Consider the following 21,427-nt stretch of genomic DNA (forward strand, 5'->3'; position numbering starts at 1 on the left):
CAAAGCTGCGAGTTGTTTACCTCCACAAATGGAAACTGATATTAAAGCAAATTAAAACCAAATGATTTGTGAAATATGAGAAGAAAATTCGATCGAAAAACAACGACAAAATGTCTTTCCAACAGCCAACATCGTTTGTGGCGGTGTATTGTTTTTTTTTTTCTTCAGTGCATCGTACGGCGATCTTTACTCCTTTATATAAAAGTGTGTGCGGCGATTGACGTGGAAGAATTTTATAGTTTATAAAAACTTTAAAAAACAGTTGTTTTCTCATGAGGTTGAACACGAATCTCCAAATCAATAAATTCGGGTCCGCTTTGAGTTGTACAGTGCGTACAGTGCGAACTTGCTTGCTGGGCTCTGACTGTGCGGGGTCTTATTGCCGCTGCCCTTTCTCGCCACGTCATGCGGTGCCACTACGAGGTTCTTGGTGTCGGGAGGGACGCTGTCGATGGAGAGCTGAAGCAGGCGTACCGTCGGTTAGCGCTACAGTGGCATCCAGGTTCGAATCCTGCAGCCACTCGGCGAACTCCAAAGCACCCGTATTATCACGTGGGATGTTTGTCACATGCTCATCCGATGAAAATTAATCCATTTGCTCATTGGTTTTGCGGCCGAATATCGAGATCGTGTGTCGTGGATGAAATGGAACCGCTGTTACTGTACAGTTGTGTGTCTCTTTCTCTCTCTCTCTCTCTCTCTCTCTCTCTCTCTCTCTCTCTCTCTCTCTCTCTCTCTCTCTCTCTCTCTCTCTCTCTCTCTCTCTCTCTCTCTCTCTCTCTCTCTCTCTCTCTCTCTCTCTCTCTCTCTCTCTCTCTCTCTCTCTCTCTCTCTCTCTCTCTCTCTCTCTCTCTCTCTCTCTCTCTCTCTCTCTCTCTCTCTCGCTCTCGCTCGACCGTGATTGTGTTGTTTCTTTCACCAATTTAACTTGTCACGGTTATTTGTCTTTCAAACATCAATATCGGGATTGAAAATGTGTTCTGTGGACACGGCTGATGAGATTTCATGAAATGCGTTATGTTGATGTGAAGCTTGTATTTTGCGTACGTACTAAGTAGATTTGCCTTTTTTATGGATGTACGTTTTGAAGTGTGATTAAGTACGTGTGTGGAGAAGTTTAGGGTTCGTGGGTCATGTGGGTTCTAGGAATTTTGAATTTCTCCCACCTTGCCATTGCACTCACCAAGGAGACTGGAGGATTGTGGTGGTTATGGAGGGTTCTCGTTGATGAACGTCGATGACTGGTTACCTCCACCACCCAATGGGATGGAGTTTGAGTTTTTCTAATGACGTGACCCCCCCTGTCTGCTCGTCTGTCTGTCCGTGAGCAGGATATCTCCAAACGTAATTGACGGATTTGGACAAAACTTGGTGGACGGGTTGGCTGAGTGACGAGGAAGAATTGACTCAATTTTGGTGAAGATCGGATCCAGATTTGGATACAATAATAGCGAACGCAGTGAGCTTCATACTTAACGCGTGCACGTGAGAGAATAGGAAACAACAACAACAACAACAACAACAACAACACAATACCCCAGGCTATTTGGAATCTGTGTCGTTGGCTATGACCCTTTTGCTTCCATTTTTTTTGTTTGTTTCCGGTTTTTGTCATGGGGAATGATGCATGCCGGGAGATAAAGGCATCGTTGGAGACATGAAAGACCAAAATAATATCAGACGTGGTGTATATTTCCTCCACTGATTTTAATAAAGATATCTCCCGCATCATCAACAAATCATTTTTAATCGTGATTTACGTTATTTGATCGCTGATCCCGAATCCAGGCCGAAGTAACCGGAAATTGCGTATACAGTTGTCAACAAGGTATAGGTAAAGTCAGAAACGCATGTAAGAAGAATTCTACGTTCGCTTCTCGGCTTTGCCTATTCCATATTATATATATTGTTACGAATTTCGCCTGCCCGGCGTGCGATCGGCCACGTAACTCAAATTGCGACGCGTCGCCCACCGGAACAGACATTTCAGTCGTGACCCTCTTGGAACTGCGGCCAAGGAGCTAGCCACAGGTGGGGGTTTAACCTCACCACAACCCAGTCCGCATTCTACCCACGCGAAATAGAGTGAATCGCCGAATGTCGATATACCTAAGTACCCACATGGGTAGCGTACCGAGGAGTTGTACCACGCCGCAGGTCAACTCCGGACACGAACCGCTTAAGCGGCTCGTTCCGTGCTGCAGGGATAACCGAGCGGAGTTATCGCCGACCTTGATGGTTCAGATTATTTATTGGGTGTTTACCCCCACTACCAATCCCTTACGTGATGCAAGATGGAACTTTCAAACTAGGAAAGGACGCAACGAAACGGGTCACAGTTTGACAAGCACTTTTAATTCACACTCAGGCAAGCACGTATTTACAGTTATAGCAAGAACACAACGCAGAGTTACAACCGAATAAAGCCATGTACAAGCACTTATACGGGTTTACTCAATAGACTGGCACCACACACATTTACAACACAAGCCACCCTCACAGGCAAGGAGGCAGACAGGTCCGTGGACCAAATGAACGTGGGACCTGGGTGATCGGCCAGGTCCACGAGACCGAAGGGGTCTTACCCGCGCCCTCGTGGCGCGATGGCAGGCTAGCCGCAATGTCCGCGTAACTCGCCTGACTCCGTGCCCCTGGTATGGTCGGTGAGCTCCTTTGGCGTGCGTTGCACAGGCACGTGTTGGTCGGCACCACGCTTGGGTTGGGGAACGGACGGGGTTACCGGCGCCATCTCAGCGCGGATGGTGGGGGGGGGGAATTGTTGATGCTCGGGGTCAGGAGAGGGGAATAGTGGACGCTCCGTCTCGGGACCGCACCGACTCCGGCGAACTCTCGCCCCTGAGTCCTCCTCCGCGTTCCCACCTCACTCCGCGACTCGTCCCTCGACCCGGCAACGACGACCTCCACGATGACTTCGTCTTGACTCGACCAGCCCAGCCAGCACAGCACCGCACAGCTCGGCACAACCCAACACAACACTCGGCACGACGCCCGCGAGTCTCCTTGTGCTTGCGTCTTCATAGACTGGAGGAGGAGCGTGTATGCTAATTCGCGGATCAAAACGCGCTTGGGGCCACGCCACCCGACATTCAGCCATTGGTCGGGCAAAAAGGGGCGTGAGCCTCTCCTGATCCGAATTTCCTCTCCCGTAAAGGCATCCATTTGTACTCGCGGCTCGACGCGTTCGGCAACAATCACCGAACGGGCCCTGGACAGCACGACGTTCGGTGTTGACTGATGGTGTGGTTGATGGTTGTGGAAGGAGAAAGGCGAAGGTGGTGGGGGGTTTGGTGTGGTGGTTTGGTTGTTGGCGGGCGTCGTTTGGGAATGGCGGTGAAGCGATGTTTGCGGGATGGAGTTGTGAAGGTAAAGAGTCGAAGGTGGTGGTGTTTGAGTTGTTGGCGGCTTAATGGTCAAAAATAACGATAGAGAAAGAAAAATGGCTAACTCAAAGTGTCGCAGCCCGGATGAATCACACATATTCCCTCTAAATAAGGGGTGTGGACTAACTACACATGAACTTATCGATATATCTAACCTGAGGACCTTTCTGGTGTATTGCAAATTTCCACAGCCGTAACACTACCCCCTGCCCTTATTACAGACTCTACCCGAGTCATCGAATTTTCGTGTGTCATCATGTGTAGTTCTCCCCTTGTACGTTTTACCTTCGGATCCCTGAGTGTGACATTCAGTGTATTCGTGTCCCCAAAATAAATAACCTACGGGCTGAGTAACTAACTAAACAAACCCACTCATTCAGACGACTTAAATACATTGCCGGCGCGAAGACTCACATGCCGGGGGCGCACTCGTATACAATACACAACTTAACACCATAACCTTTTAATTTACACTATTCCATGGCCCAGGATCAATGGACTTTGCAAAGAGAAAAACAAAAGTCAGCAGGGAGTGAGGCTGCTTGCACGCAGTCTCTGGCTCAAGTAATGCAGATGACGGAACGTGGCTGGCTGCTCAAACGCAGTCCAGGACCTTTTAACATGGACGCAGTGAACATAACGGCGCATGAGCTGCGCAAACGCAGTCTCCGTGCCAGCTCAAGTGGCACACGCAATGAATGCAATGGATGTATGGATGGATGGACGCAAACTAGGTGCACGGGCCGCCACTGCAGGCCCGGGTTGTAGCTGCCCACAGGGCAGTCCTCGCAAACTGCGCGACGATCCTGGCACACATGGCAATGAACAAGGGGTGGGGAAATGCAGAACAGAACAGGGCAAAAGATGACTAGGAAAGTTGGCATGGATGGCAAAGGCAGGCAGGCAAGGCATGGCATGACAAGGCCGCTGTAGCAAAAACAGCCAGCAGTGAAGCTGACCAGCACAGGCCTTGTAGTAAAAACAGCCGGCAGACGATCGACCGGCACAGGCGTTGAAGCAAACAGCCGCCAGACGATCCGACCGGCACAGGCCTTGCAGCAAAAACAGCTGGCAGACGAAGTTGGCCAGCCTTTGCCTGTCTTTGTCCATATCCACCCCCTTAATTTGTAAAAACCCAATTTAGCCCCAACATTTTTATTTTTTTATTTTTTACTTCCCCTCTATAAATCGTCCCCTGACCCCTTTATCGTCTTTGTTCGGCTAACCTATCATGGCACCTAGCCTACTCCCAACCCCTATGTTCCCTTCCAGGAGGGGAATAAGGGAGAGCTGGCGTCCTGTGCCGAGGCCCAACTCAAGCCTCAGGATGGCCTCCTCGGAGTTCAGCGATCTTTACCCAAAGTGGGTCCAGCGGCCCACAACGAGAGCGAAGGGATGGATGGTGCGGAGGGGTACACTTCCTATCCACCCTATCCATTTAACTTTTAAACTTCCCCGGGGCTTTCAACAAGCACCTCTCGCTTAAACTATCGGTTCTAACAACCAAGATTCCCGTCGCCTGTGTTGGTGGCCTCGCAAATTCCGGGCCATGCCCTCCAATTTTCTTTCCGTGCACTCACACGGTCTCACAGCTGGAACGCGTGGCTCCCTTGGCAGGAACTACCCTCTAACGATTCCCCAACGATGGCACCCCCAGGCACTACACTGCCTCAGAGCCCACCAGTTCCCTAAACACCGGGGAGTGCCCTCCATGGCGACTCCCCTGAAACGCTCACGTGGCAGGCTGGCTTCCCCGGCCCCTTTCCGAGGGTCACCCGTGCGCACGACACTGCCCACGCGGCCAATGGCGCCCCGGGCCCCCGCATCATACGGGCGCACCCGTGCCCACTACACTATCCCGCCCCCTCTCCCCCCATGCGCCCTTGGCCTACCACGGCCGACTAGCCTGGTGCCCGGGGTACCCACTCAGCGATACTCACCTTCGCAGCCACACTCCCAGCCCGTCAACAGGGCTCCTGCAACCCTCCAAACGGGTTTCAAGCCGACTTGCCCACCAACAACAAAACGACCTCCATGTTGTCAATTTAATTAACCCACTAACTCACTTTACACTGACCCCGGGGTCCCTTGGGCGAGAATCACTCCTCCCCCCCAATCACTCATCGCACCATGCATTCCCCATTCACTCCATACACTCAGACCCACTGGCCTCACTCACTCAACCGGTTTCCATACAATTCTTCAACTCGCACATCGCTGAACTCTTCCATTCTCTGACTACATCCCCTTACTACCTCGTGCTCCCACGTCATCCCTTACACTATAGCACGTCCATTTAACACTGCGTAGCTAAGCTACGTCCCCTCTACACATCCACAGTCTGTCACTGTCCTCAAATCCTCAAAAATCATTTCCACTCCTAAATCTGACTACAATCCCTCTACCTAATCCATTCCACGGGCCCCATGAGGACTTACCCCTGCCCCATGAAGCCGGTCTAACTAAGCTAACCCTGTGCCCAGGCCAGGGGGTCTTCCACCCCTTGCCCGGGAATCCTGTTCACCCGAAAGCGAGGCCTGCTTTGCTCAACTTTATTTTTCCTTGCGCAGCACCAGCGCGGAAACTCGCAACCTGCACTCTTTTACGTGACGTCATGGCAGCTGTTCACACACCTCTTCCCTCTTGGACGGTACCATCCAGCAGGGATTCACCCTCCTGCCGGATTCCAACCCTACGTGCAGCCATGACGTCACCCTGCGCATTACAAAGCAAACCTCGCGTTTTGAGGGGTTCCCCACACGAACACATGTGCTCTGCCCGTCCATGACCTGTGTCGTGCGCTCTGCGAACAGAACACACTGAACGGGCCACATAGAGCTTCACACACACACACACCCGCGTGGAGAACCCGTCCGGTCCAAATCCGTTATCCAGCCTAACCTTTGTCCGTCTGCGGGATCAGCAACATCCACCGCTGGCGTTTCTGGACCGGGTTTCACTCCTGCAAGTGCGCACGTGGCAGCCTCGTGCGAAGCATGGCACGAACCTCGCGCTCGCCGCCGTGTAAACCCGGCGTGGTCCCCAATACAGCTACGGCCACTACCCGGCCTCTGTCCCTCACCTGTCGCCGTCGCCGTCTCCATTCGACCCACGCACACCTGTGTGTCACGACGCTCACAATTCTTACCATTACACTCACGCCGGGAGACACGGCTGCATGTTCACTCATGCCCACCGTCATCTCCCTTGCATACCGCTCTCTCACACACACGGTCTCCCTTGCACTCGGCTGTTCTCTCACGCATGCCATTTCCCTTGCACACGTGCTTCCACTCGCACAAGAGGTTTCACTCAGACACGGGGCCTCTGTCACACACACACACCCCTTCACTCACACACGGCGTGCTGGGAAGCACACACTCCGGCACACTTGCCACGACACCACTCACACACGGGGCTTCACTCCCACTCGGGGTCTCATCCACCCACGGGGTTTCATCCACCCACGGGGTCGCTCTCACGCAACGCCTTTCACCCCCGCTATGCGTGCGTTGCAGCACGCATTTTGCCACACTCATGACCACACCACTCGCACACGGGGGCGCGCTCACACCTTTCACCACACAGACCGGGACAATCACACTGGGGAATCGGGTCACCTCTAGGGCTCCCGGGGCCTCTATACCCCCCAAGCTCCTCGTGCATCCGTCTACAGCACTCGACCCCTCAACTCCGCGAAGCTCGACTGGACCCACCTGGTCGTGAACTGCTTCAAGGGGGCATACTTCCTCCCCTCGTTCCCGAAGGAGGCCACCCAGCTGCCTGCACCGGGTCCCCTCACTTTCTGCCAGCTCGCCCCCATTATCCTCCACTACGTGTGTGTGTGTGTGTGTGTGTGTGTGTGTGTGTGTGTGTGTGTGTGTGTGTGTGTGTGTGTGTGTGTGTGTGTGTGTGTGTGTGTGTGTGTGTGTGTGTGTGTGTGTGTGTGTGTGTTCTGTTCCTTTAACCCCGTCTTTATCGTGCAGTCTCTCCTCTAAAGTTCCCATGGGCCCTGGACAGCACGACGTTCGGTGTTGACTGGTGGTGTGGTTGATGGTTGTGGAAGGAGAAAGGCAAAGGTGGTGGGGGGTTTGCTGTGGTGGTTTGGTTGTTGGCGGGTGTCGTTTGGGAATGGCGGTGAAGTGATGTTTGCGGGATGGAGTTGTGGAGGTAAAGAGGCGAAGGTGGTGGTGTTTGAGTTGTTGGCGGCTTAATGGTCCAAAATAACGATAGAGAAAGAAAAATGGCGAACTCAAAGCGTCGCAGCCCGGATTAATCACACATATTCCCTCTAAACAACGGTTGTGGACTAACTACACATGAACTTATCGATATATATATATATATATATATATATATAACCTGAGGACCTTTCTGGTGTATTGAAAATTTCCACAGCCGTAACAATATATATATATATATATATATATATGTATATATGTATATATATATGTATATGTATATATATATATATATGTATATATGTATATATATATATATATATATATATATATATATATATATATATATATTTCTCAGTGATTCGTCACCATTAGGAGATTGGATCAAGACAATATATTGTTGCAAATTTGGAAGCTTACAGCACACAACACAACAGCCAGATCAGTTACATCAGTAAGTATGTTTCAAGGTGGGGTCCCGTCCTATGTTTAATGAGTGATTAATTGTACGTGCGCTGTGAATTATTTTATAGTTTGGATTTTTACACCACAAACAACAACAACGTCCATCTTCGCTTGTTCATCAACAACCACAACGTGAGGTCCTGTACTCGACCCAGTCACCATGACGCACGTGTTTTTGGCTGAGGACGTGGGCGGAGCCTTCGTCGCCTCGGGTCGAAGATCTGTGTCCGAGGAAGGGCAGAGAGCGTTTCCTCCAGCCAATGAGCGGAGGGCGAGCATCACATGCGCTCCCCAGCCAATCGGGAAGCTGCCACGAGTCACCTGACAACCCACCGTCCAATCAGGAGGTGAGTGGTGGAGAGAAGAAGCCCCTCCCTCAAGAAAGAAGAGAGGGCGGCAGTTTGGAGGATCATGGCGATTGCGGCAGAAGGTCGGAGATTAGCTTTGTCTGGACCAGTTTTTCGGGAGACCATGTGAACGTGGCGACTGCGGAGCGTTCTGCAGACGGTCGTAGTCGTGGTTGGAGCGGTCTGCGGCCCTTTGGAGGGCAGGTCTGGTAGTCGAGCAGCCAGGATCCTAAGCAATGGACTTCGGGTCGTGGGTTCGAGTCCCACCAGTGGTTCGGAGTCAGTGTTTCCGCACGAAGTGGACAGGTACCCCGGCCCGGCTTGACCGAGATAGAACCCATGAGGTCCATTTTCGTGTGCGTGTGCGTGTGCGTGTGCGTGTGCGTGTGCTCGTGTGTTCGTGTGTTCGTGTGTTCGTGTGTGTGTGTTCGTGTTCGTGTGTGTGTGTGTGTTCGTGTGTGTGTGTGTGTGTGTGTGTGTGTGTGTGTGTGTGTGCGTGTGTGTGTCTGTGTGTGTGTGTGTGTGTGTGTGTGTGCGTGTGCGTGCGTGTGTGTGTGTGTGTGTTCGTGTTCGTGTTCGTGTGTGTTCGTGGGCCCCGTCTGTTTAGTCGAGCTGTTTAAGTGTTTTCTTTTCATAACACATTTGGGTCGTTCCATGTCAAGTGTACACATTTTTCAGCGATATTTTGACACATCGTCTCAGATTTCACTCTTTTTTTTTTTTGTGCAAGTGTTTGTATCCACGGTAAAACATTGTGTCAATTTTCAGACCTGGGGGCCCACCAGGGCCCATTTTAGCCCCCCCCCCAAATTTGGGCGCCCCCGGTTGACCCACAATCTTCCAGTGGCCCTATCACAGGTTGTAGTTGTCCGATTTTGATGATCTTGGCATCAAAATGCTCGTAAAAGCGAGATCTTTCGAATCGCGTAAAGGAAAATCACTCCAAAACAGTAATTCAAAAAGTTGTAGTTTGGGGCGCCCTTTGACCTTGGGCCCCCGCCCCCCAGCCGAGCAGATGATCCCTTTTTTTTTTTTTTTTTTTGTGTGAGAATACCCCTTCATATACTCCAACACCTCAGCATAAATGAAAATGGGATCTCAATGGGTTCAAGTGTGATGATGGTTTTATTGTTCGGGATCCACATATCACTAATTCTTGATTCGACATTTGGCGACGTTTGCCATCATCGTTCCAATGACGTCACCTGCTGGCAGGCGACTTTATGTCTGAAATTGACAATCATCATCTCTGGACGATTATATATATGTATATATATTGCATCATTTGCAAAAAAATATTCTGCTTATTGTGTCTATTGATTTTTAAGTGCACATTTTTTGTATAACCATCATCGAATTACGTTATAAATATGATAATGTCAGTTTTTGCATATTTTGCTGTAAGCATGGCAACTGGAGATTGAAAGGAGTTCCGAAAATACTGTTGCGATCCGTTCAGCTGCCATAAAACGAAACAACAAAAAGATCTTCGCAATGTGTCAAATGATACGTTGATGAAATTTTCTTCAAAGGTGAAAAAAGATGACAGATTTTGTACTTTGTGCAGAAAAAAAAACTCAGTTGTCACCAGAGCGTATTGCAGAATCATCTTCGACCAGTTTAAAATTATCATCAGAAGGTACTATCCGAAGGCATTGCAGAATCTATTTGGACAGATGAGGACGAGGAGGTTTTTGAGCGAGAAGCAGAAGTTGACCTATTAAACCAGTCGTTATCGATGATTGGCGAAAGCCTATTTGACAAACGAAAGGCGGAAAGGAACCCAGGGTACGTTCCTGAAAAGCGAAGTAAAGTGGAAGATTCTGTGTGAAAGAAATTAGAACGAGTTGCTGGACCAAGCACTGCGGAGAAAACACAAAATACAGCGTCAAAATGTGATGAAAACTGCATTCCAGAGGTGATCAAAAGCCTGAAAGAAAAATACGTTGTTACCAGCCGTTCAGAGCAAATACCTATACTGACAATATTTGCTCGGAATATGAGCATCAGAGGAATGATGAGTGAAATCGGTTGCTCCCAAAGAATGGCTGTGCAAGCCAAAATTTTAGAGAAAGAAAATGGAATGCTATTGTCTCCAAATCCCAAACAGGGTAAAATATTGCCTGACGAAGTGAAATCCGCCGTAACCGAATTTTACCGAAGTGATGAAATCAGCCGAATAATGCCTGGAAAAAAGGACTGTGTGGTGGTCAGGAATGAACATGGAAAAGACAAAATTCAAAAGCGCCTGATACTAAACAATCTCAAGGAACTGTTTCAGAAATTCAAAGAGAAGAACCCTGGCTTGAAAGTTGGATTCGTGAAGTTGGCCATGCTCCATCCCTCGGAGTGTGTCCTGGCCGGTTCAGGCGGTACACATAGTGTATGTGTATGTACGATACATGAAAATGTGAAACTCAGGATGTTTGGTTCCAAAATGCCACAGATAGTCGAACTTCCAAGCTATCATCATGTGATAGCATGCATAGTTTGTAACCCAGCACAACCGGCATAGTATTTCAGAACTTGTGAAAGTTGCCCATCAATTGAAGATTTCAAAGCCGAGCGACTGAATGCTTATGAACTTGAGGATATTGATGAAATTCAGTATAAACGGTGGACATCCACCAACAGATCTGAACTGAGCTCCATGGTCCTGCCTTTGGAAGAATTCATTAATCAATTCTGTGAATGCGTGGTGAAATTAGTGAGACACGACTTCATTGCCAAGGCCCAATTTCAGTTTCTGAAAAATAAGAAAGACGAAATCGGTGAAGGAGAATTTGTCATTATTGGAGACTTCTCAGAGAACTATTCGTTTGTCGTACAGGATGCGACCCAAGGATTCCATTGGAACTGCTTTCAAGCGACAATTCACCCCTGGGTTTACTATTTCAAATCTGATGATGGCAAATTAAACCACGATTCGTTCACCATTATATCAGAATGCAATACTCACGACGTTGTCTCAGTCCACCTCTTACAAAGAATGCTCATTGAACACTTGAAATCCAGCTTTGGAAATGTAAAGAAACTTTACTATTTCTCAGACGGTTGCGCTTGCCAATATAAGAATTGCAAAGCCTTCATAAACCTATGTCGTCACAAATCAGAGTATGGTATTGACGCAGAATGGCATTTTTTTGCCACAAGTCATGGCAAGGGCCCTTCAGATGGCGTGGGAGGTACAGTCAAACGAGAAGCAATGCGTGAGAGCCTGCGTAGACCTTAAGACAGTCAAATTATTTCTCCAAAAGATCTTTTCGCCTTTGCTGAAAATGGTTTGAATGAAATGAAGTTCGGTTACGGAATCCAAGAGGCATATGACGAGGAAGAACGAAATCTGGAAGAAAGGTTAAAAACGGCCAAAACTATAGCTGGAACTCAAAAACTTCATGCTTTCATCCCTATTTCCGAAAAAGCTCTTCAAGTACGCGAATTCAGCCTGAGCGAGGAACACCGTATCGAGTCAGCTATTTCAAAATCGACACCAACTTGTAACAGGAAACTCTCAAGTTATGTCACAGTGCACCATGATGGAAAATGGTGGCTTGCCTGCATCATGGAAGCCTTTCAGGACACTCATGAAGTGAAAGTGAATTTTCTTCATCCAAACGGGCCCGCAAATAGTTTCTTTTTTCCTGACATTGGAGATCACTGCATTTTAGACATTTCTGATACACTTCTTTCCGTAGAACCAACACAATCAGTAAAAAAGAAACACAGCTGTCAAATAAAACATTGGTTGGCAAAAAATCTTGACTATAATATGCGAGGAAAAACTCTTACTCGTACTAGTATCGCTTCCAGTTCCTGCATGTGCATGTGGAAAATGTATGTACAATATACTGATATAGTGTATTGGAAATCTTGTGTTCAAATATTGTGCTATGAATTGTGGCATATTGCGTGTCCAGCACCCGAGTCCCCGAACAATAAAACGATCATCACACTTGAACCCATTGAGATCCCATTTTCATTTATGCTGAGGTGTTGGAGTATATGAAGGGGTATTCTCACACGAAAAAATCGGGACCATCGGTTTGGCTGGGTGGGGGGGGGCAAGGTCAAAGGGTGCCCCAAACTCTTACATTTTGAATTACTGTTTCGGAGTGATTTTACTTCACGCAATTCGAAAGATCTCGCTTTTACGAGAATTTTGATTCCAAGATCAGCCAAATCGGACCACCACAACCTGTGATATGGCCTCTGGAAGATTGTGGGGCAGCCGGGGGTGCCTAAATTTTGGGGGGGGGGGGGATAAAATGGGCCCACAGGTCTAAAAGTTGGTATTTTCAGGTTTTTTCACCCAAGTGAATAAATGACCAACATATGGGGAGAAAATGAGGTATTAGTGTCGGGAAGGTGTGTACACTTGGCATGGATTTCCCCATTTCTTTTATTCGTGATAACTGATCTGTGTCTCCCCTCCCCGATTATTGTTATAAATAAATCCCTTTTGTTAAATGTTCCAGCTCGTTTCTGTGTTTCTTTCACTGGCTTGGCACGCTGTGTATTGAGAGATGGTGAGGGTAAATTATTCATTCGGTCCGGCATGGCTCTGGTAACTCCGCTCGGTTACGCCGGATCCGAGTCGTTACCTGCGACTTGGATCGGCAGAGTCGGCCGAAGGTGTGGTTCCCCAGTAGAAACTGCATGGGTATTTAGGTACTGTATATTGAAATTGGGCAATTAACCCTACCCCATGCCGTTGAAGTATTGGCGACCACGGTCCTTCAAGTGACCCATTGGCTCCGGAAATATCCGAGGTGACGACCTATAAATTCCGGGTGTTCGGTGGAGCCTTCTCGACTGCTCCCTCTAGTGGTCGTACTCGCCACCGATACCCAGCCGCACAACAATTTTGCATGAGATTTCAAAATGTAGATGGGTCACTACCAAACTATTTGGATTGGTTCGGTGACGAGAACAAGCTAATTATATTTTTGTTCTGATCAAGACTATCTGTGGGATACAAAATGTAAACTATTCAGCCTGGCGGAGGTGTGCGCTCTATTGAGTGCAGTTCTAGTTGGGATCTTGTTGACTGGAGAAGCTCACTGACAGCTGAGGAGGCTGAGTTGAAAGATGGTGTGGTCCTCCAAGCTCAGGTGGACTGTGGACGTTTTTGGGTCGCTTTGAAGGCACGTGACCTTTGTTGCCTGGGTGACAGGAGTAGGCTTGATGACGAGGAGCAGTAGATAGTCTTGGGATAGAGCGATGGTTTGACGATGACACTAAGAATTAAGGAGAGGAGTATCAGCCCCAGGGCAATGCACCAAAACACCGTGTGTTGCCCATTTCTACCTGGACTTCTGTTGTTGCTTGGAACAGTGAAGGGGAAGTCATCTTTGCTCCCACTCCTGTACATAACTTATGTAATATGTGGAAAAGCTATGCGTCCAGATTGGGAATCGAACCAAGGTCCTCGAGTGAACTATACCAGTGCTTTGCTGTCTGATTTACCCACGCTATGCGTGTGCGCGTGCGCGCGCGTCTGTGACCGCTGTTTCCCGACAACCACTGGTCCAATCTAATTGAAACTTGCCAGCTATATTGCTGGGACCTGAGTATGTGCCTTTTCAAGGTTTGATATTAATCGGACAAGTGCTTCCCAAGTTATGGGCATTTATTTACCAACCAATGACAGGACACGTTGCTGTGTAGGCATGGCTGATGTGCCATTTAGTTACCAATCACAGGACACATGGCTGCGTAGGCCGGTGCGTGGCCGGCCGACGATGACGTCACGTGCCGGTTACAATGGGGATCGATCGGTGCCTTAGTTACCGTGGTGTAGGAGTGGCAATGGTCAATGGCAGCGAATCTCATGGCAAGCAAAGACAGGGAGGTAAACTTGATTTTAATTTGGATTTTAATTAACTGTGTGTGTAAGTATCACAGCAGTTGTTACTCCAATGCAAGCGATAATTCGTGGAATGCGTGTGACCATTCCGTACGGGCACGCACTACTTCTGGATGGTGATGACTTGCTGTATTCTTATAATTTCTCGATTTCTTCTGCGCATTTATAGATAAACACAATGCCCCAATCCAGTTGTCGTTTACGAGAGCTAAGGAATGGACTGTGTGTTTGTTTGAAAGTTTTTTGTTTGTTTTTTTGGGGGGGGGCGGGGGGGGCGGGGGGGGTTGCACGTACGGGCACGTGAGAGCGAAGGAACGGCCTGTGTGGTTGTTTCTGGCTCTCGGTTTGAAAGTTTATTTTTTTTGTTTGTTTTTTTTTGGGCGGGTTTGCACGTACGGGCATGCGAGAGTGAAGGGAAGGCCTGTGTGGTTGTTTCTGGCTCGCGGTTTGAATTTTTTTTTTGCACGTACGGTCACGCACGTATGGGCATGTACTAGTATATATCACAAGATCCTTTTGTGGACAGGCCCTTGCTGCTCATATGGTTGGCAGTGAGTGTCCCGGAAGCAGCAGCAGAAAGAGTGGCATCTGTATGTGGGAGAATTGTGTGCTCAACCAGTGGGTTGCCCAGATAGCTCAAATGGCAGGGCATTGATATAGTTCACCAGAAGAGCTGTGTTTGATTCCTAGTATGGGCATGTAGTTTATCGATAAATACATATTATACACCAAGGATGTTTGATGAAAGTGATATTAGCTGATTTCCAAGCAGTGAATAGAGCAGAAGGTTTGTGAAGTACTGCGTGTTGTCTTTTGATTAAAGTCGACGGGTAAAAGGTGTGTCTTCATAGTTTTGTTTATGCACAATATCTTTCTTCGGACCCCAAGGAACTCTTACATGCATTCACAATTTTTTAATTGTTGTGCAATTCCTTTCTTTTTCTTTTTTTTTTGTTGTTGCCGTTTAACATGTGGTGTGCAGACAAGAATGCAGAAAGAGCAGAAGAGGCGACAGAAAAATTCAAGTTGATCCAGGCTGCATATGATGTATTAAGCGACCGACAGGAGCGTGCTTGGTAATTTCCACGTGCACTGACATCGTCACGTGATATTTCATTTCAATTTCAAGGAACTGACTCCCTGTGTCTGCTTTTATTGTGCTTTTGTTCGACCGAGCCCTGTTCTCTTTAACACTCATTGACCACTCCCATCCATCCATTGGGACCACACTTTGTGCAGAGTGTTGGTGCTGCCTAACCAATCTCCTTGTATTGGCTATTGGGTACAATCCTGGACGGGTCGCCACTCCGACGCAGGATACCAGCATGCTGGCACTCATTTTTGCCGACCTCGGAAGGATGACAGGCAGAGTCAACCCCACCTGGTATTGATTCAAACAGCCGAGTGGGATTTGAACTCGGGACCCTCGGATCCATTGATCCCGCAAATAGATGTCAGGATTTAAAGAGGAATAGGGGACAGACAAATACACACTGTTTTATATAGGTAGATATATACCCCCCCCCACCCCCCTTCATAAGGATGAATTGAATATGGTTTGAAAGGGCCATCTTTTAACACGACTCTGTGTTCACCATTGTCTGTTTTGGAAGATAAAAAAAAAAAACATTGAAAAACATTTTTCATAAAAGATTAATTACATCTCTTCTATTGGAATTGTAGACGGTGATTTGCTACCGAGCCTCAAGGGTGCTGTGCAGAAGTGTTTTTTTCAATTAACAACAAATACAAGGTGCAGCGAGGTGAAATTTGCTGCACGTGATGTGCAATGCACACAGAATAAAATTAGTGTTTGTTTATGTCTGTAGGATGTCAAATTAAGAAGATGTGAGCACACCTGATTAGGCTTCAAACTTTGGCATTCTGACGAGGCTGTACCGTCGAAATGAAACGTCCCAGAAGATAAAGAGGTCACCACTCGGTCTCAGGAAGTCGGGGCAGGAATTCGGAATTTTGCCGTGGTGCCGGTGATGGCTCGCCTAACTCTTGGCGAAGGATACCGTTGGATCTTTTGTGTCTACCAACGAATGCCAGCAGACTTTATTCCCATTTAACGTCCATCCGAGGGACGGCACGCATATTGAATCGCTCTGCCTGTGAAACACTGGGATGACAGTTTGTAGCTGTGTCGGGATTCAAACCCAGACAAGACATATTTGAGGTGAATATGCATACATCTTGGCCATCCTGCCAGCCCCCCCCCCCCCTTTAGGCTTCTGCAATGTAAAAATGAGCAGGAACTTTGGCATACTAATTTTGTTGATGAGCTGGCTAACTAATTGTGAGAGCTCGTTGAGTGTATGTACAATTTTGTCTTTTATTAACACAATTCCATCGTTGGTGATGTGTTTCATTTATTTGGTGTTGGAGGAAAAATCTTTGGGACTTTTTCAAATTTACTTTTGCTTTGGGAGGGGGGGGGTGGGATTGTTTCTGTCAAGTCTTGTTGTTTGGGGCATTTGACTTGTTCTTCAAGTCTTTGTGCTGTGACAAAAATGGACCAGGACTAGCATTGGTTTATAAACATACGGTGGATATATATATATATATATATATATATATATATATATATATATATATATATATATATATATATATATATATATATATATATATATATATATATATATATATCCACTGTGCTTTGCTTGTTTGTTAATTTTAAATTTTCAAAACTGCCTTTCCTATTGTGGTTCAACATGATTGATTGCCAAGGAACCATTTCAGATGCTGAGTTTTCTTCTGCTGACAGGTATGATGCACATCGGGAGCAGATTTTACGGGGAGGATCTGATGGAGAGTCCACAGAGGATGGAATGGACCTCATGCCCTTTTTCTCTACCTCTTGCTTCTCGGGCTTCTCTGATGGAGAGAAGGTGTGGGGATTTGAATTCAAACAGGTGTTGAGTGAAGTACTGAAGTGGTATGTGCTGTGAGGAGGGTCTCTAAAGTCTCGGGTGGATCCAAGAAGTGGAGAAGGTTCCAAGGTTCAAGAACCTCCCCCTTTCAAGTAAAACAGGCAACCATATTTGTAGGACTCTTACTTGAATGGGAGGCTTTCAAAATGACGTGCGAGGTGTTTCGCACGTGCGCCGTGTGCGCGTTTACAGTCACTTGTTTCTGCTCGCCGGGCACTTTTAACCTGCCATTGCTAGCATGAAATCTGTAATTGAAATCATGTTTTGAACATGATTTTCTGCATTTAAACAAAAGAGTGGAAATTTTAAAATGGTTGATCATAATTGTTCTGTTCCTGAATGGAAATCGGACTCTTATAAATGGAGGAAATACGACAAATATTTGTGGATGAGAGGTGTCGAGTTTGTACCATTTCCTGTGACACGCACACGCACACGCACACGCACACGCACACGCACACGCACACACACATTTAAACTTGCTGTGTGCATTCAGACGTTCCCTGATATGTCCTTACCATTGCTATTAAGAACCACCGAACCAGATATTGTGTCTACCAGGTACATCTCGCTCCCGTGTAAATAATTGCCAGCGCAAGCTTTGTGTATTTTCACATCACGAAGATATCCTTTGTTGAAGAATTCGAAGCCATTACTTTATTGGTAATGATGCACGGCATCCTCTTTCCAATAATTGCGGACAGCCATTAAATAAATATGCCTGGTGTTTGCTTAATGGCTGGAGTGGTGGGCTTGGGATCCAAAGCTCTTGAGTTCAAATCCCACTCAGCTGTTGAATTCATACCAGGTGTGGTTAACTCTGCCTGTCATCCTGAGGTCGGCAAAATGAGTACCGGCTTTCTGGTATCCTGTGTCGGAGTGGCCACCTGTCCAGTAGGGTGCATCAAACGCCCCCTTTTTTGCGAAAGTTTGAAAAACATAACGGCGATAGGACAGATGTGTTCGAATACATGAAAAAACATTTCTCATTTTTTTTCAGAATTTTCGGTCATCATCTTGGGGGTCCACATCGGGGTCAAAGTTCAGGCACGCAGCTCCTGCACATTTTTCAGAATGAGTGTTATTTTTCGCTGTATAGTGATCAAAACTTGTATCTGGTGGTGAAATAATTCTGACATATCAATATACTGCTCCTTTGGTGATGTTCCAGTGATATAGAGCCAATCAAATTCTCTGGGAAATTTGCTGGAGAATCGGGAAACTTGTGATTTTCCCAGGAAAAAAACAACAAAATAGGAACAAATGCCTCGGTTCTGTCAAAGTCACGGCTTTATTACCCAGAATTATGTGTATTCATATCAAGGTACTCATATAATATCATTAATGATCAGGTTTCAAGCGTTTCCGGAGATTCGGATTCTTTTTCCTGTCATTCTCAGTGACTTGTTGCACATTTTGAAAGTGTTCCTCAGACCAAGCTGCACCGAGACAGTCCGTTCCGAGTTTTATTAGATGTTCAGCCGCATCATTCGTTACATTGAGTGCTTTGGTTTTAGATTTTGAATCCACATAGGCTGGAAGTGTTGCCCACTCACTCACTTCATATGTTAAGAATGAATCGTCCAGTTCAAGTTCTCGGAACACAAACCAAGAATCAAGTCAATGTCCTTGGGGAAGTGAGACTTTCCGAAGTCTGCACCAAAGCGCCCAATAGGCAATAGTCCAAGTTCCTCTCTATCAGGCTTGACAGAGATGATACGGTCAGCCAGTCGACGCTTCTCTGCACTTGCAACATCCTCACTGAATAAGGTTAAGGGCACAAACTCAGTTGTTAAGTACCAAAGATGACGCTGTAGAACTTTGATAGCGGATGCAGAAACCTCGGGGTCCACAGATCCATAGCGTATGAGATCTTTATACAGACACAAATCGTTGTATGGCGCATGTACACAATCCTCCAGGAAAACACAATTTCCGGGAAAAAATACCATTTTCCGGGAAAATGTGCCAACAAATTACAAGCCAACCGTATTGCAAACATCACCAAAGGAGCACTACATTGATATGTCAGAATTATTTCACCACCAGACACAAGTTTTGATCACTATACAGTGAAAAATAACACTTATTCTGAAAAATGCGCAGGAGCTGTGTGCCTGAACTTTGACCCCGATGTGGACCCCCAAGATGATGACCGAAAATTCTGAAAAAAAAAATGAGAAATGTTTTTTTCATGTATTCAAACACATCTGTCCTATCGCCGTTATGTTTTTCAAACTTTCGCAAAAAAGGGGGCGTTTGATGCACCCTACTGTCCAGGATTGTGCCCATGAGCCAAGAAGACTGCTTCGGCAGCACCAACGCTCTACACAGAGTATGGTCCCAATGGATGGATGGATTAAATGAATAACCAAGCCTGCCATGATTACACGAGGCACTCCCACAAGGTTCATTCAAAGTCCACTCATTGGTCGCGATCCGTCGGGGTTTTTGGAATAACGGGTCCGTCTGCGATCCCTCATGCCTTTCATCAGCCTCCATCATCTGGATTTTTCAGTGCGACCATCTGCATGATTTCAGTCCTTTCGGCGAGCTGAGAATGTTGTCAAATTCTTTTGTTGTGTATCGGCACATCCCTTTCTCTTGGGTACTTTTCCAAGTATTTTTGACCTCGCTTTTGAAGCTTTGTTGGCCATTTTAGTAACAAACCCTAACAAACAAACCATGCATGATGTATGTTAATATGCCCCGATCACCATTGCTGTTCAGGGGTTATGCACAAGCGCGCCGAGCATTGTTGGAGGACTTTTTTATCTTTAGAAATCCTCATTCACTTGAAGTCAAAGAATACTTCATTTTGTATTCACATGTTGATATATTGGTCTAGTGTACCCTGTTAACTTGCTCTGATGTACCTGTTGCTTTTGCAGTTTAAAGATTAGTAAAATCAGTTCATTTATTTGAAATATCTCTGCACTGTTTTGTGGGTGCAGGGCTTCTATGCTGTTTTCAGAAATGTATTTGCCACCCTGGCAAAAGAAGAATCTAAATATGTGGATGAAAGGGACACCTTCCTTTTCCCTGAGTTTGGTGATTCGACCAGCAACTATGATCAGGTAAGCTGATAGAATTGTAAGTACAGCGGTTGGTGGTTCGGTAATCAGCTGAGGATAATTTTTAATCATTTTTTGATTATAATTATTATTTTTGGTTTTCTTCTGGGTTACACTTGCTCTCTTACCCAGAACTATCTTCAAATTTTGCTGTCATGCTCCGCAGCTCTCCAAGAAAGGGTTAATCTGACAAATAAAAATGAACGTTCTCACTGTAGCGTCCTTGTGCTCTTCATTTATGTCGATTGTTGGCTGCAAATGTGTATTGATCAGAATCCTTCCATTCATTAAATGTACTTGAGATGAGCAGGAAAGTTAGAAATCTATATATAATGGAGCGTATGTACTGTATGTATGTATGTATGTATGTCTGCTCTTCACCCATTGGTTGGACAGCTGACCTGATGCCACCCACAAGTGTAACCTGAAATACTTAATGTAAAGTACCCAGAGGACTCAAAAGACCCCCAACCACCAAGGACCAAAAATTCCCCAATGACTGAAGACTCAACAGACCGAAAAGACTCCTAATATCCTCAAATACCCCAAAGACCCAAAGGACCCATAGGACGCAAAAGACTCCTGGGACCCCGATGACCCAAAATACCTAGAGAACCCAAAAGACCTAGAGAACCCAAAAGACCTGACAGACCCAAAAGACACAATAGGATTATCATAGACCTCTGTAAATTCTGTATTATGTAAAATGTGACTTCAGGTCCCTTTGAACCCCCACTCCCTCACACTCACAAACAATCCCATGTCCTTAAGCCCCGCTCCCACCACACCCAAATTATGTGCTCTCCGCCCCCTTTCTTCAAATACTCAAACCTCCACCCAACCCAATGTCCTCAACTCTTCCCCCCCCCCCACATATCTCCTCGATCCCAACTTTGTCCCCTCTCTACCCTCCTTCACCCAAGCCAACTCTGTCATTCCCTGCCCCATTCCATCCCAAATCCCCAAGGCGGGAGGAATTCAAATTCTCCATGTAAATGTTATCGTGTAGTGTCACCTCTAAATTGGGGAGGGTATTACTCGTCTCCTCCAATTGTAGTGCGGTACAGTATTCCTGTCCCCCACGTTTTCCAGTGCAGAGGTTTTTTGAATTATAAACAGTAGGTATGCTTTTACTCCATGCACATAACTTTATG

The 21,427-nt window shown here is 46.7% G+C and overlaps 1 protein-coding gene across 2 annotated transcripts in view; it reads left to right on the top strand.

Moving 5' to 3' along the window:
• The first annotated feature begins 257 nt into the window (after positions 1-257).
• DNAJC21 (DnaJ heat shock protein family (Hsp40) member C21) overlaps positions 258-21,427 on the top strand; it is a 70,000-nt gene continuing 48,830 nt past the window's right edge. Inside the window, exons 1-4 of one of the 2 annotated variants that reach the window (XM_085845500.1) lie at positions 298-502; positions 15,243-15,336; positions 17,034-17,157; positions 20,154-20,276. In XM_085845500.1, coding sequence (XP_085701626.1) covers positions 406-502; positions 15,243-15,336; positions 17,034-17,157; positions 20,154-20,276 — 438 coding nt within the window. In that variant the 5' untranslated portion in view covers positions 298-405. Of the gene's footprint in view, positions 503-15,242; positions 15,337-17,033; positions 17,158-20,153; positions 20,277-21,427 lie in introns of both variants that reach the window. The other variant, XM_085845499.1, reaches the window with a different exon arrangement.

Source organism: Eptatretus burgeri, chromosome 11 (genome assembly GCF_056783735.1).
Source record: "Eptatretus burgeri isolate ZD-2024b chromosome 11, Ebu_testis_v1, whole genome shotgun sequence".
NCBI lineage: Eukaryota > Metazoa > Chordata > Myxini > Myxiniformes > Myxinidae > Eptatretus > Eptatretus burgeri.